The sequence below is a fragment of the Pteropus medius genome, unplaced genomic scaffold (genome assembly GCF_902729225.1).
Source record: "Pteropus medius unplaced genomic scaffold, Ma_sr-lr_union100, whole genome shotgun sequence".
NCBI classification, from domain to species: Eukaryota; Metazoa; Chordata; class Mammalia; order Chiroptera; family Pteropodidae; genus Pteropus; species Pteropus medius.
Window position 1 is genome coordinate 3886461 of NW_024347791.1, and position 14966 is coordinate 3901426.

Here is a 14966-nt window from a genome sequence, read left to right on the forward strand (position 1 = left end):
CAATCTAGGCCACTGTCCTTAAGGATGAGAAGAAATAAATGCAAACTGCTTAAAGGACCATCTTCCCTGGAGTCCAAATCTCCCTTCGCCTCAGCTGGCTGCCCAAAGAAGCAATTTAGCAAATGCACTTTATCTCAGGAGAAATCTATCTTTTGTTTCTGTGACTTGCTTGTCAGGCGTCCCCTGCTTCCCCGTGGCCAAAGAGTGGGTGCAGTAGCATTCGAGTGCTGTTAATGAGAGCTCTCCCTCCAACTCGGTGTCTCCCTGGAGAAATTGCTAGTACCCTGGGTGAAAGGGAGGCAGTTTTTCAGCTGCTCAGAGTCTTTCCCCTTGAGATAGCATCAGCCATGCGGTCGGCAATAAGCAGTCCTAGATTCGAATTTGAAAAGGCACATAATCTGATCATAATAGCATGGCTAGGGTTTGTGTAGCACTCTACAGTTTACAAAGCACTTTTACATGCATTCGCCCATTTCAGAAAATTGCAAGGAATCAGTTAAATACAGAAAAACAGAAAGAAGTCAATAAAATCCACCGCTCAGAGGAAAGCTTTAACACTGTAATGTGTTCCCCTTGGCCTCTTCTCTATGCGGGTTTTTGTCTGTCTGTCTGTTTGCTGTATTGGGACCAGACCGCATACACATTTTTATGGTCTGCTTTGTTCCTGAAGCATTATATCTTCCACCAGCTCATTTGATCCTCACGTCCATCCCCAGGGAGAGAAGTAATTGTGTTGTAAAAAGGTCAATGGTTTGAGGTCCAAATACTGGATTCTTAATCCGGACCGCTTCTCTCTAGCTGTGTAACTGGCAGGGTACTGAAAGCTTCTGAGCCTCAGTTTCCTCTTCTGTAGAATGGAGACGTATGCCAAAGGACCGAATTAATAAAGCAATGCACCTGAAAACATCTGTCACGTGCTTAGTCCATATTAGCTAGGCAATGATGCAGTCCACCATGTTGATGATAATTAAAGCTCACGGAAGGCTTCCGCTTGGTCCAGAGTCTCATAGATGCTGACACTGTATGTCTGACATCATACCTGATGTCCTTTCCGCAGTACTGAATGTGATTGGTAGACAACAACGTTCCCTTGACCCTACCCCTTAAGCACTGAGATGGCCACAGGGATGGGGATGCTACCGAACTACATCATGGACACGAAGCTCATAGAGGCAGGCTGCTTATCCCCCAGGAGAGCTGGTAGACCCTCCGTGCTAGGGCAGGCCCTACTTTATGTTCTAATAGCACTTTTATTGGTCTCTGTTCCCTTTCTTATCATGCAGTGGCTATGAGTACATCTGTTACAGGCTCATTGAATGTACAAGGTGCTCAGATGTCCTGGGGTCAAGGGATTCGGAAATGAATGGGATACAGCTCCTGCCTTTAGGAGTCCACTATGTGCGTGCTTTTCAGAAAATGGCTCTTGGAGCCATGTACCTTGGAATGCCTGTGTGTGCGCAGAGGGGAAGAGAAAACCCCCCCACACACATGCATATCTCATGTTCTGGTCACTCATTTTCTTTCTCACATGATAAATAAACTTCTTTGAAGCCTCATCAAAGAAGGACCCTTTTCTCCGCGCACATGTGCCTGGCCACACACACGTTCGCACACACCCACACACATCCACACACATCTTCACACATCCCCGCTCCTCTTCATTGAACTGGAAGCCATGCACTGTGTCAACACATTAAAAGCTCAACACAAAACACACACACACACCCCAAACAGCCTTGCTTTTGCAAAGAACTTTACAGATGTTTATTCCCTAAAGGGGAGTCATTGTTTATGTTCTTTTGCAGTGTGAGTGAGAAAGGGAGGGTGGGTATCAGCTAGTTAGGCATCTTCCTAGGAGGCATTTTGGTTTCCAGGCGTATTTGGATTCCTCCAGGAAAAAGACATGGAGACTGTTTCTGACACTCAGCCAGCCCCGCCTTCCCTGCCCTCCAGACACTTGCCATGCCATCTCTTTCAGGTGATGTTTGAGGACACAAAGCACCCACCTAGGTGTCTTCAGGGCCCCGGTGTGTCTCCCTCTCTCCAAATTGTAATAATATCCACCATCATAATAGTGTCTGCTGTGTCTTTACCTCACTTCAAACACTGCACCCTTTACATGCAGAGTTTCTGGAATCTCCCCACAATCCGCAGGTAGTTATGGTCGTTATTACTGTTATTATCCCCCATTTTATAATTGTAGAAATTGAAGCTCAGAAAGGTTACGTAACTCACCCAAGATCATGCCGGCAGGAGTGGGTAGACCCAGTAACCTCGGCCTCTGTTGATGGAGCATCTTTCCTGGAGAGGCAGCCAGTGGTAGAGGGACACAGACCCAGGTTTGACCTGCCTAAGTGACCTCGAGATCTCGAAGCTGCTTTCTCCACTGGAAAATGAGGCTACACATGCCCCACAGGAGGCTCTAAGGAAACGGGATCACGTGTACCCAGCACCATGCTCGGAGCCTGGCATGTGTTTGTTTGCTGTCCCAAGCCTTTTCTGTCATCGCAGACCCTTGAACTGCAAATATTAGAACAAATAATGGTTCAAGGATGATCACCTTGTCTGCATAACATTAAGGACACAGAAGGAAAATTAGGAGGCCATGCCTTAGCATCACAGTGAGCACTGTCTCCCGTGTGCAGCAGGTACTTCTCATGCATGTAACGCAGGAATATCGAGCACCTGTCATGCACAAGGCACGGTGCCGGAGGCCATGGAGAAGTGTCACGACCTCACCAGGGAAGTTGCCCTTAAATAATTTCAGTCCAAGCTAACAAGTGCTTCAGTGGAATCACGAGTTGAGTGCTCTTGGAGCGCAGAGGGGAAATGGGCCAGCTCTACCTGGCAGGGCCGGTAAAGGGCCCACAGTGGAGGTGCCATCCATGCCGACTCTTGAAAGGTAAATAGCAGGTCTCCAGGTGGAGAAGAGTGAGTGGGGCGAGGAAGAACACGTGCAGTCGTGCAGGTGTGGCAGGAAAAGCAGGCTTGGGGAACACAGAGAACATCACCGGTGCAGGTACAGAGCACGTGGGGAGCAGTGGCTCAGAGAGAGCGCGTGATTATCCGCAAGCATCTGGGTTTAACCCTGCAGGGCAGAGGGGTCACTTGGCTCGTAGGATCTTAGGTGGAATGAGAATTCCAGTTTCTCGGCCTTATACTGTTGGCACCGTGGCAGTCTTTAAATAGGCAAGGACATCAAAGGGAACTTGAAAAGCTAGAGTGTCCCTGATCACATCCTTTTTAACACTTAAAAGTTTTCGATAGCCGAGAATGTCTCATAGATCGCTGGATCTCAGTGATTCCCTAAGCAGCATTTAGAGACATGGGAATGACTTTGGAGTTGAACCTGGCTGTCTGGAAAATGCTACAGGCATTTAGTGGGCTGGGGCCCAAGAGGCTGCCCATCCCCTGATGTGTGGGACAGGCTCACATGATGAAAAAGCACCTCACGCAAAATGCCAGTGATACCCCCATCCGTTATCTGTTGCTCCAGACCCATAAAGCCTCGGTGGTGTTTATCGAGGCAGCTCTGCTGATCTTGGCTGAGCCGGTTCCCATGTCTGGGGCAGCAGGGAGACTGTGCCCTGCTCTGGGCGTCTCTCACCCTCTGGTGGCTAGCCGAGGCATTTCATCACGGCGCTGGGGGAGGGTTGGCAAATGTGCCCTCCCTCTTGAGACCTGGCCTCGGGATTGGGGTATCACAGCTTCCCCTCCATTCCATCGGCCAAAGCCAGTCACAAGTCCAGGTCAGACTGAAGCGTCAGGGAGGTAGGCTCTGCCTCTTTAGTAGGCGGCAGTGGAAGTCACGTGACAAAGGGTAGGACTATCGGGAAGGTGGAGAACTGGAGCGATAAATGCAGTCATCTGCCGTTGCTCACGGCTTGAGAAATAATGCCAGAGCTGCTCTTCGTTGTCACCTTTTTGAAATTTGATTGAAAACCGCAGAGGAAAATGAAAACAGTGAACCTGCCCTTCTGTGTTTGACCACCAGCGGCGTCCAATGGTGACAAACTCAGGCCACAGGGGCCAGGCTCCTGGGCCCCCGGGGCTTTCCCTCTGTTCCCAAGCCTCCTCTCCTGTGTTTCAGCTCCAGAAGCAGCTCTCCGAGCTGGATGAGGATGACCTGTGTTACGAGTTCCGGCGAGAGCGTTTCACTGTCCACCGGACCCACCTGTACTTCCTGCACTATGAGTACGAGCCTGCTTCGGACAACACGGATGTCACCCTGGTCGCTCAGCTCTCCATGGACAGGTACGGCAGACGGGCCCCGCCCCCCGTGCAGTCCCCTCACTGCTGCTCATCCCCTGATCAAGTGGAGACGGGAGAGATGTCCTCCCAGGCTCAGCACATGGAAGCCTGACGTTATAGGGCCAGTGTCTCACCCGCATCCCAGCACTGAAAACCAAGGGCTCTTGTATTTTGGTGCTGGTGGTGATTTTGAGGATGGAGAGAAGGGTTGCTTCTGGGAAATGGAACTCTCCTCAGATTACCTCGAGGAAAGGAGGTGCGTTATAGGGAAACACATAGGCCGGAGCCACAGCCGCCACTGGAAAGCTATTGCTGTTTCGTTCCTTCCGCGTGTATCGATGCAACAAACATCCACTGAGCTTTTATCAGGTGGCACTGACATGACCCTTGCTCTTGCGTGGCTCACAATCTAATGCACTGGTTCTTGGCCGGGGCCACATTGAATCACCTGGAGAGCTTTTAAAACAAATTCACATTCAGGCTCCGCTGCAGCCCAGGTAGGTAGCAATCTTTGTAAGGGGGAGACCTTGCAGTGTTTTGAGTTTGCAGTGTGCAGCCAGGGGTTGAGAACATGAGGCTAGTGTATGAACAACCATAGACAGTTAAGTAAAATGATTATAACTGTGATAAGTGCTTTGAGGAACCAGGATAGGTAATCATGTCCAGCGGGACCTTCTTTAGCTCACGTGATCGAGGGAAGTCTTTCTAAGGAGGGGACATTTCTGCAGAGACCTAAGATGAGAAAAAGAGTCAGGTGTGCGAGTTGCCGAGAAAGAGTTTTCCGGGCAGATGAAGTAGCAGGTGGAGAGGCCCTGTGGCGGGAAGGGGCTTGCGCACTCAGAAACCTGTGGCGGGAAGGGGCTTGCGCACTCAGAAACCTGGCAGGAGACCAGTGGGGCTGCAGTATAGCAGGAGATCAAGAGGAAAGTAGCTGAAATTAAGAGGATAAAACATGAGAAACTCCTAAAATATGTGGACTTTATTCTAAACATCATGAGACGTTATTGAAGAAATTTAGACAAAGTTGTTCGATCTCACTTATGGTTTTGAAAACATCTCCCTGGCTGCCGAGAGATGAATGGATTCAAAGCCCCTAGGTCATTCACTCAGGGCCACATTTTTCTGTACCTGGCTGTCCCGTGTGCCTCTCTCCCACCTCGGTTGATCGGTTTCCTCTTCGATTTACAGGTGGCAGCACACAAAAGCTGCCCTCGTCCCAGCTTCCTTCACGTCGTTCCCCACTCAGCTCCCACAGTCAGGGAAGGAGTTCGATTGGTTCGTTGTCTCTGAGCCAGCTCGGATATGTCTGGTCAGCGTATAGATGCGATTTCATGGGGTCATTTTGAGAATTAAATTACTTACTGCCTATAAAGTGCTGAGAACAGTACCTGGCACACTTACTAAGTGTTTAATAAATGTCAGTTGTTATTAGTCAGGAAGGAAGGAAGGAAAGAAACTGAAGGAAGGAAGGAAGGAAGGAAAGAAGGAAGGAAGGAAGGAAGGAAGGACGGATGGACGGACGGACGGACAAATGAATGAACAAGCACGCAGACATGAAAAGGTTTGCATAAAAGTCTGGAGTTACTGTGGAGTGAGTGGATCTTTGCATCTGGAAGCATCTGGGTGGGGTGGGACTCGTGGAAGCAGATCCCTTGCTTTGATTCCCACCATGTGTTAGTGCATGATGGTTCGAGGAATTAAATAGCTTCACTGGTTAGTGGTTTCCTAGAGATTCCCAGCCTCCAGTCCCCCTGTGCACAAACACAGATATTGCTGACCATAACAGGTAACAGGGAAAGACAGAATGACAAAGGGGAGAGGGAAAAGCACGGAGGATGTAGCACCAGCTCCGATCTTGACCTGCTGTGTGATCTCAAGCAAGGTTCTTTCCCTTCTCATGGCCTCCATTTTCTCATCTCCAAATTCATGCGATCACTCAGCAGATCTTACTGAAGCATCTCTTACTACATGTACCAGGCTCTTGAGGGGCTGGGAATATGTATAAGACCTTATTCCTGCCTTTGTGTGTAGTGTAGTCAGGCCTCAGGCAGTGGATTCGTTTTCTTGTTATGTAACAAATTAGCACAGATTTAGCGGCTTAAAAAACACATTGTCTTACCGTTTCTGTGGGTCAGGCGTCTGGGTATGTTAGCAGGGGCTCGGGACTGAAATCGAGTTGTTGGCTGGGGCTGTGATCTCATGTGGGGCTCGGGATCCACTTCGAAGCTCTTTTGGGTTTTGGCAGGATTCACTTCTAGGACCACGGTTCCTTTGGCTGGGGTTCTTCTAAGCTCCTGGGGGACACCCTCAGGTCTTGCCATGTGGTCCTTTCATGGCACGGCAGCTTGCTTCTTCAAGGCCAGCAGGAGGACGCTCCAGCGTGTTATACACGTCATCACAGAAGCAATATTCCATTATACTCCCAAGTCCCGGCTGCACCCAGGGCGTGTACATCGGAGTGTAGGAGTCTTGGGGGGCAGCTTAGAATTCTGCCTGCCAGAGACAGATAACAGTAGGGAGATGCCATGAGACCCCCACAGGATGAGCCCCCATCCCGGTGGAGAGTGGAGAAAGACAACACAGATGTGTCCAAGGGAAGCTGTCATCTACGCTGAGTTGGAGGCTGAGCAATTTGAAAGACAGAGCCACACAGAGAGAAGGGGCCTCCCCACGGTGGTGCATGCAGCGTAACTACAGGACAGAGAGGACACCGGGCCCGCTGGGGAACACACAGAGTTGAGTGTGGCTCAGCTTAAGGTGTAGGAGTAGGGAGGAGGCAAGCAAACAACTTGGCCAGGTAGGCAGGGGCTAGATTCCACAAGGCCCTGGGGAAGCCAGAGCAGGTGGCCGGCTCTTCCGGCTCAAATCTGTCAGGCTTCCAGTGAGGCTCCACGAGGGACTGACTTAGACCAGCATCCCAGAGTGGTCACCGTCGAATTTCGTGTCTTTTTGGCTTCTTACCCGCCTTTTAGTTTGGGGACCCGCACTCTCCCTCGCTAAGCAGCACAGTAGTTAACTCACCTGGCCATACCAGTTCTCACTTTCTTCTTCTTCTCTATGGCATTGAAAAAGAACATAAAATCTAATCCTTGATAGTCATAGTGAACGATGGGTGAGATTGGTCTTCTGTTCCCCAGGCAGCATAAATGCACCTCAGGCCCCTCAGATGAGGTACCTGAAGCTCAGATGCTATATCTGCACAGGTGAGTGAGTTCCAGAAAACCCCAGGTTCCCATCTCAGCATCCCTGGTTTTCCTCTGCCACATTCACACCTCCTAGTAATACATTCAGTTTATCAGAAGAATATTTCGAATCAAGATCAGTAGCCAGTGGCTACCAACAAACTCAGAAGAAAATGAAAGAGATCAATTTGACATACTTTCTAATCAGACTAAAAGGTGACCCGACGGAGAATAGCTTGATCCCTGGAGTCAGACACTGTCGGGTCTTGGTGGCTCTGCCGCTTCTTGAGTTTGACCCTTGGACAAATCACTTAACCTCTCTGAGCCTCAGTTTCTTCATCTGTAATCTGAGAATGATAATTATAGTAGCTACCCCCTAAGGTTGTTGGAAAGATCAGATAAGATTAGGCATGCCCAGAACTTAGCCCAGGCATCCATTCAGAGGCTCCCTAAATGATGCCAGCACTAGTGACCAAAATCTTAATATCTGTGGTACTACACAAAGGGACACTAGACTTGCAAAGAGTTCTGGGCTTACATCCCACCAACTTCTTTACTCACCAGGTGACCTGTTATGGCCAAGTGAGCAAGTCACTTAACACTTTTGCATATGTTTCTCCTTCTCTAGAGGGTTAAAAATATTTGCCTCATAGGGTCCTCGTTAGGATTGGATGAGAAACTCTCTGCGAAAGCCTTGGGCACATAGTTGCTAGATCTGAACACTCTGACCACAGCATCTGCACCTGGCAGGTATTTTGGAGAGGTGAGGTGATGTAGAAAAAGAGGAGAGAGACAGACACACCCCTGGGTTCAAAGGCCAGTTGCACCAGTCGCTAGCCGTGTGAATCGGACAAGTTACTTAGGGTTTTCGAGCCTCCCTTTACCTATCTATGAAGTGGCAGTGTTAACTGTCAAGTTCACAGGTTGCTGTCTAAGTTATATAAAATAACAGGCCGGAACGTTCTCTGTGAGTATCAGGTATGCAACAAAAGTTCATTTCCCTTCTCATAATGTGGTTTTGCCCCCAAGCTGGCTATGAAATTTGCTATCTGGAATTTACAAACAATTAGAAGAATTTTTTTATTTTAAATTATTAACAACCCAAATCTGTCCTTCTGTATACACTTGTTATCAACAAAAGAATACAGGCCAAACAGAGCCCCTCCGCCAACGGCCAGCCGGAAGCACCCCCAAACCCCCGGGCCCGGGTGCAGGTGACCCCGGGACCTTCCTTCCCAGTCTGCTCCCAAGGAAACCCTGCCACCTCTCACATCTACTGCAAACACTAACCACTGAGGCCTTCCCTTCAGACCACGCACATCCCCCAGCATGGCAGACGCAGATGCCCCCGAACACGTGGTGACAAATATCACCATCCCAGCGGTCCCTCAGAGGACCCCGGGAATTCTGCACCCCACCGAAGGAAGCCCAGCGGGACGAAAGCAGAAATTACGAAGCTGGTGAAGACGGCAGAAATTCCTCCTTCCGCTCCAGACAGCCGATTATGATGCAGCAGGCCGACTGGTGCCTGTCGGATTGATTTTTAATTTAAGAAACATTTCGGGTGTGTTTGTAAACCTTTGAGTCAGAAGTAGGCCCTACGTGAATGCCACAGCGAATTAGGGGAGGCGGCGTGCCGGCTCCCCAGCCCGGCTCCCTCTAGAATTCAGTGCCAGGCACAGCTGTGGAGCTGGCAGGTCTGCTCCTCTCCCAGCTGCTCGGAGACTCACGCCCCCACCCCTCCTGGCAGCAGACGAGAATGGTCGAGAGGACAGTGGGCTGACCGGGAGGGGCCCCTGATCGCAGCATCCTCGCCACCTGGCCAAGAGACACCTGATCTCTTCTGTGTCTTTGACAAGGTGGTTGAAGTGCTAAGTATGGTCTCGGGGGATTTGTGGCTGATGGGTCTTCTCTCCATTTTCTGCCAGTGGAGGGAAGAGAACATTAGCTGAGCTGACAGGGCTCTTTAAGAGACCTGCTGTTCTGATTGCCAGCACAGCGTCACCTGGGAGCTTGTTAGACATACAGATTCTCAGGCCCCACCCTACTCCTACCAAACTGGAATCTCTAGAGTCAGAGCCCGGAAATCTGGGTTGTAATAAACCTCCCAGGCGATCCCAAGCGTGCTTAAGCAAGCGCCGGTCTGGAGAGTGAAAAGTAATTCTTTATCTGTGTAACAGCCAGAGTGATCTTTTAAAAATATGTATCAGGCGACATCATTAAAACTGATGATTTCTCATGGCATTCAGAATAGCAGTCTCGCTGCCCACCACAGCCATCGGAGGTACCCTGGGACCTGCCACCTGTCCCCGCCCAGCCTCTCCTCCAGTTCCTCCCTCGCCCGTGTTCCGTCCTCGCTGGCCCCGTGTCTTCCCACCGGAGCATGCTAAGCCCAGTTTTATCCCAAGGACTGTTTCCTCATATCGCAGACTTTCCTCCCAGACTTTCCTAAGGCCAGATCCTCCTCACGATCGAGGTCTCAAACATCACCTCTCCAGCAGGCCTCCCCGGCGAGCCCGCGTGGCTACTCTTTGTCCTGTTTTCTGTCTGTCGCTTCTCTGGCCCTTAGTTCGCTGTGATTTTTTTTCTCGGTTCGCACCCCCCACACGCTAGAGAGAGGCTCCGGAAGTACAGAAACCTCGTCTTTCTCGTTCATTCCAGGCCCCAACACGTTACCTGTACGCTGTAGATGATCAGTAAATATCTAGGGAATGAATGTATGTTTGAAAGTCGGAAATAGAACCTAAGGAGGAAATTAGAGCTGTCGCAGCCACCTCTGTACAGTGGTACCGTCGGTAGGCTTGTTCGCATGGTCGCAGTACCGAGGTTCCAAGGGCAGCTAGAGGCAAGACCCGCACACAAGCGCTTTTTCACTTTCTTGCTTGTGTCCTGTTTGCTCATGTCCCATGGATCAAAGCAAGTCACGGGGCCAGCCCAGAATCAGTGTGGAAGTGTCTGACCTAAGGGCGTGGATGGAGGGAGAGGGATGATCTGTAGCCATTTCGTAATCTCCAAAGGTGTTGTCATCCCCAGTATGCGTATGTGGAAATGGAAGCTCCGAGAAACATCGTCAGGGATACTGACTCAGCTCAGAGTTCAAAGCCAGGTGTGTCCGACCCCAGAACCTACAGTCACAGCTTGGCACCGTGCAGCCCGCCCGGCTCCCATGTGTCAGAATGGAACTTTGTAGGGAGTGAGTTCCCCTTTCCAGGAGAGGCTGAGTGACACCTGCCTGGACTGTTCAGACCAATTGACATTCTAGAATTTCATCCAACCCTGGTCTTTCAGGTTCCTGTCCCAGCCATCTCCCTGCCTGCTCCCTTGTCCCTACACAGACTTCCTGTGAGGCTTCCTGTCACAGGAAGACACCCCGGGGTAACTCTTGGCTACTTCTAGATCTGCCAAACATCTCTGTGGCCATTCCTGAGCCTTTTCCTCCTCGTCCCAGCATGGAGCGAAGGTGGGCTCTGTGGGGAACTGGAGAAAATCGCGGGACACAGAGGCGGACTGCGGGTCCTAATGTCAGCTCGTCACTCATTCATCATGTGTTCTTCATAAGTTAGACCCCTCTCTGAGGCTGAGCTCTTTCATCATAAAAATAGGATCACCAGACTAAAAAAAAAACCTCAGAGATTCCTTCCAAGCTGACAGTTCTGTAGTTTTAGAAGTAATCTTTGTCTCTTGAGACACTGTCCATTGGCCCAGGTCCCCACTCTGTCAGGTACTTTATTTTCCTATGTAAGAGACCAAAGAAAGACTCGGCCCAGAGCTTTTCATCAGCAAGAACTGCGCAGAGACGAACCTGGGGAACAGATGCGGGCAGAAACAGGGAGGGGGCGAGAGCGTATGCTGGGTCTTTGACGGACTGAGGTGAAGGAAGGAATAGGGAGAAGTTGACGCCAAAGGAAGCACACGTTCTCGTTTGAGGGAACAGACAATGAGAAGACGACACATGGGGGACATTTTTCTCAGCTTAACACCAGTCCGTATTGAATGACGATTTGGATCCTGGGTGTTAGGGTCAGACAGACCAAGGGGTGAATCCGGCTTCCCCGCTCTGTAGCTACGTGACTCGCAGGAAGTCACTTCATGTCCTTGAGCTTCCTCACCTGTATCACAGTGCTGAGAATCTCAACTTTGTAGAGTTACAAATGAACGTTACACGTGATAGCCGCCAGAATGGGGCCGGCCCACTCTAAGCGACAGATAAATGATAGAGATCGATCGTATTATCGTCGCATTTTTATATGTCAACAGCATTATGATAAACCTCAGTCTGTCACTGTTGTTCAGATCCTGGCAGAAAGCTTGATTCTAAGAGAGAAGAGGCTGGAGAGAATGGGGCCAGTGGCAGAGAGACAGTAGTGGGTTGTGTCATCGTTAATTCTCGCTCGCCGAGGTTCCACCGAACATCTGGCACAATTTCCTATGCAGCCCACATGGGTGTGATGTTCGTCACGCCAGCGGCATCCTTCTTCTGAGAACCTTAAGTATTTTGTGTCTCTGTTTTCATCCTCAGCTCTTCGCAGAGCTCAGAAGAAGGGCTGCTCCAAGAGGGACTTGTCCCCTGCTTGGAAAACTCAGACACGGAATCAAACACCAAATCAGTGGGAGAATCCACTGCAGGAGCGGGCGTCTCTTCACGCCCAGACGTGCCTCCCACGTCCCACTCCCTCTATTTATTATCCGCAAATTAGAAATTATTCTTGCCCTCGACCCCCCAGATTTCAAAGGATTTGTACAAACAGTTCCCTTCCAAGTACGGAGGCCCCACTTTTGCAGAACATAAAACCGAGGTGCAGGTGGGATCATTGAAAACCCCAGATGCACGGAGCCCAGCGGAGACCAAGGCCTGCAGCAGAGGCCGAATGCAAATTGCAGTGAGATCAGGCATTGTAGAGAATGTAATGCCTCTTTTTAAAACCCGGCTCTGGTCAATTTGATTAGCTAGTGTCATAAAGTATGAGAAACGGAGGGCATTTTACCCTGATGAATATCTTAATCCTCCAAAGAGAAAGAGGAAGCAAATCCAGGCAATACCAATTCACAGAATTACTCAGAGGAAACTCGGAAAGTCCTTTGAGAAAGCCATTGACACAAAATAGGTGTACCCGTTTTCTTTTGTTTAGAAGCATAGAAATGCATGAAATCTATTTTCCGGTAATTGTCCGAATAAAGTGGGCATTCAGGCTGAGAGAGAGACTGCTGATTATGTACCTCTTGCTGGGGAGGGAAAAACTCGAAATAGGCTTGTGCTGTTTCTTAACCATAGATTTTCTGTAGCAGGCACTTGTAATGCCTTTGGGGAAAAGAAGAACTACCTTTATAGATTTCTCTTCAAACATTTTGGCAGAGCCCTCTCTGCCAGAAGCCCCCGTTTATTGTTTTGTTTTGTTTTGTTTTGTTTTGTTTTGTTTTGTTTTGTTTTTTTCTCTGTTCTCCCACTCTCCTTAGCTGGCGCCTCTTGGGTAGTCTCGCAAAATGGCTGTGGCCCGGGACATTAAGGACTCAGAAAAATGAAGATGGCATCACCCCAGGCACATTTTTGTCCCCAACATTCAAGTGTGTGTGTGGTTTTTTTTTGTTTAATTCCTTTTGCCAAACACTCAGTCTTTTCTTCCCACTGTCTCCAAGGCCCTGTCTACCCATGTCTGTTCCAAGTCTAAGAATCAAAGCAGACGGGACACCTGGAGCCTCAATTCCTTCATCAGGAAAATGGGGAGAAGGGCAGCTGGTGCACAGGGTAGTCGGGAGAATTCTGGGAGATGTCTGGTCCATAGAAATGAGTCAAGTAATTGTAGTTCTTATTATTCTTGTTTTTACGGCTTGTTTTAATGCTCCTTGTAACTCATAGCCTCTGTTTGGCTAAATCATCTGCGGTGGTCACTCCTCCAGGAGGTCAGTTTACCTTTGCTAAGGGAGAAGAGGAATAGGAATGTTGAGCTAGAAGGGGATCTTTAGATCATTTAATATAATCTTCCCCACCCCGATTGAAAAGAAGAGTCTGCAAAGAGAAGGCTTATGGTGGTGTGTGGCTCCCTAATATCACTTATTCGGTTAGAAGCAGACAAAGACCAGAACCAGCAAGGTAAGTGTTTTCATTCCCATGTTATGGATAAAGGAGCTGAGGTTTGGTGACTTGCCTCCATGACACAGTGATTAAGATTCAGGCCGGTTGACCAAGTGTCCATGGCGGTAGATTCCCCGCCCCCCCACCCCAGGAGGCCAGGCGAATGATGCTAGGGTGTGGCTCACCTTCCCTGTCTCTTCCAGGCTCCAGATGCTGGAGGCCATCTGCAAGCACTGGGAGGGGCCCGTCAGCCTGGCCCTCTACCTGTCGGACGCCGAGGCCCAGCAGTTCCTCCGCTACGCCCAGGGCTCCGAGGTGCTCATGAGCCGCCACAACGTGGCCTACCACGTCGTGTACAAGGAAGGCCAGTTCTACCCCGTGAACCTGCTGCGTAACGTGGCCATGAAGCACGTCGGCACGCCCTACATGTTCCTGTCCGACATCGACTTCCTGCCCATGTACGGGCTCTATGAGTACCTCAGGTGAGGGCCCGCGGGACACAGGCGCGTGCCTGCCAGGACCAGACCGCCCCCCGCCCCGGGGGGCCATCGTCGAGTCCAACACTTTCCTCTTCTAGATGGGGCGGCTGACACCCAGAAAGGGGCCAGGACCTGCCCACGTCCACCCAGGGGTAGAACTCCCCACTGTTGGGTTTGGGGGCACCGGGAGGCAATCCAGCATCTTCATTTTTCTCGCGAACAGGTTTTGAACCCCAGTTTGCCTCATGAAATGTTAGTGGCAGAGCTTGGTCTAGGGAGCATCGCTCTCGTCATCCAGTTTTGGATCAGATGGTTTCATCTAACCATTCTAGAAAGATCCCTGCCTATTCTGTGAAACAGATCAAAGAGAGAGTGATGGCTTGCTGGGCGCCAGGCACTGTTCTGAGTGATTGACAAGTAGGATTTCATCCCCGCCCCCTCCAGTCCCTGCCACGGGTACTGTTATCACCTTCGTTTCCCCACTGGAGACCGCAGGACTGAGACCATAAGCCGTCAGCCCGAGGTCACACACCAGGTAGAGGGGGCACAGCATGGCCAGTCCCTAAGCCAGGGCGGGTCCCGCAGGACTTCTCATAAGATGCGCCCCAGGCCCTGGGCTCACTCACCATCACAGCCGCCTCTCTGACTCTCCAGTGACCCTTCCCAACTCTCGCCACACAGAGGGACAGGTGTCCCAGGGCTGGAGAAAGCACCTGCCTTGTGAAAGACTTGGTTGGCTATATGGGGACTGACGTGCATTATGGCGTGACTGTCTGAACTGAGGAGGACTGTAGGGTTCATATAGCCCTAAAGTCCCCACGTGAGAGAACCAAAGTCACAGGGGTAAATGGTCAGACGTTAAAGTTCTTTATTACTGTCATTTGTCAGCATGAATTATCTCTGCTACCGAGTAAGTGCTTACCTGCATCCAGGTACCATGGGAGGTATTAATTATCCTGCCAGATCCACACACCAAATCCAAAA

At 50.2% G+C, this 14966-nt stretch overlaps 1 protein-coding gene across 5 annotated transcripts in view; it reads left to right on the forward strand.

The window, feature by feature from the left end:
- LARGE1 (LARGE xylosyl- and glucuronyltransferase 1) overlaps window positions 1-14966 on the forward strand; it is a 489641-nt gene that overhangs the window by 452121 nt on the left and 22554 nt on the right. For 4 of the 5 annotated variants that reach the window (XM_039877849.1, XM_039877848.1, XM_039877847.1 and 1 more), the window contains 2 exons: window positions 4091-4254; window positions 13707-13985. In XM_039877849.1, coding sequence (XP_039733783.1) covers window positions 4091-4254; window positions 13707-13985 — 443 coding nt within the window. The remainder of the gene's footprint in view (window positions 1-4090; window positions 4255-13706; window positions 13986-14966) is intronic. The other variant, XM_039877846.1, reaches the window with a different exon arrangement.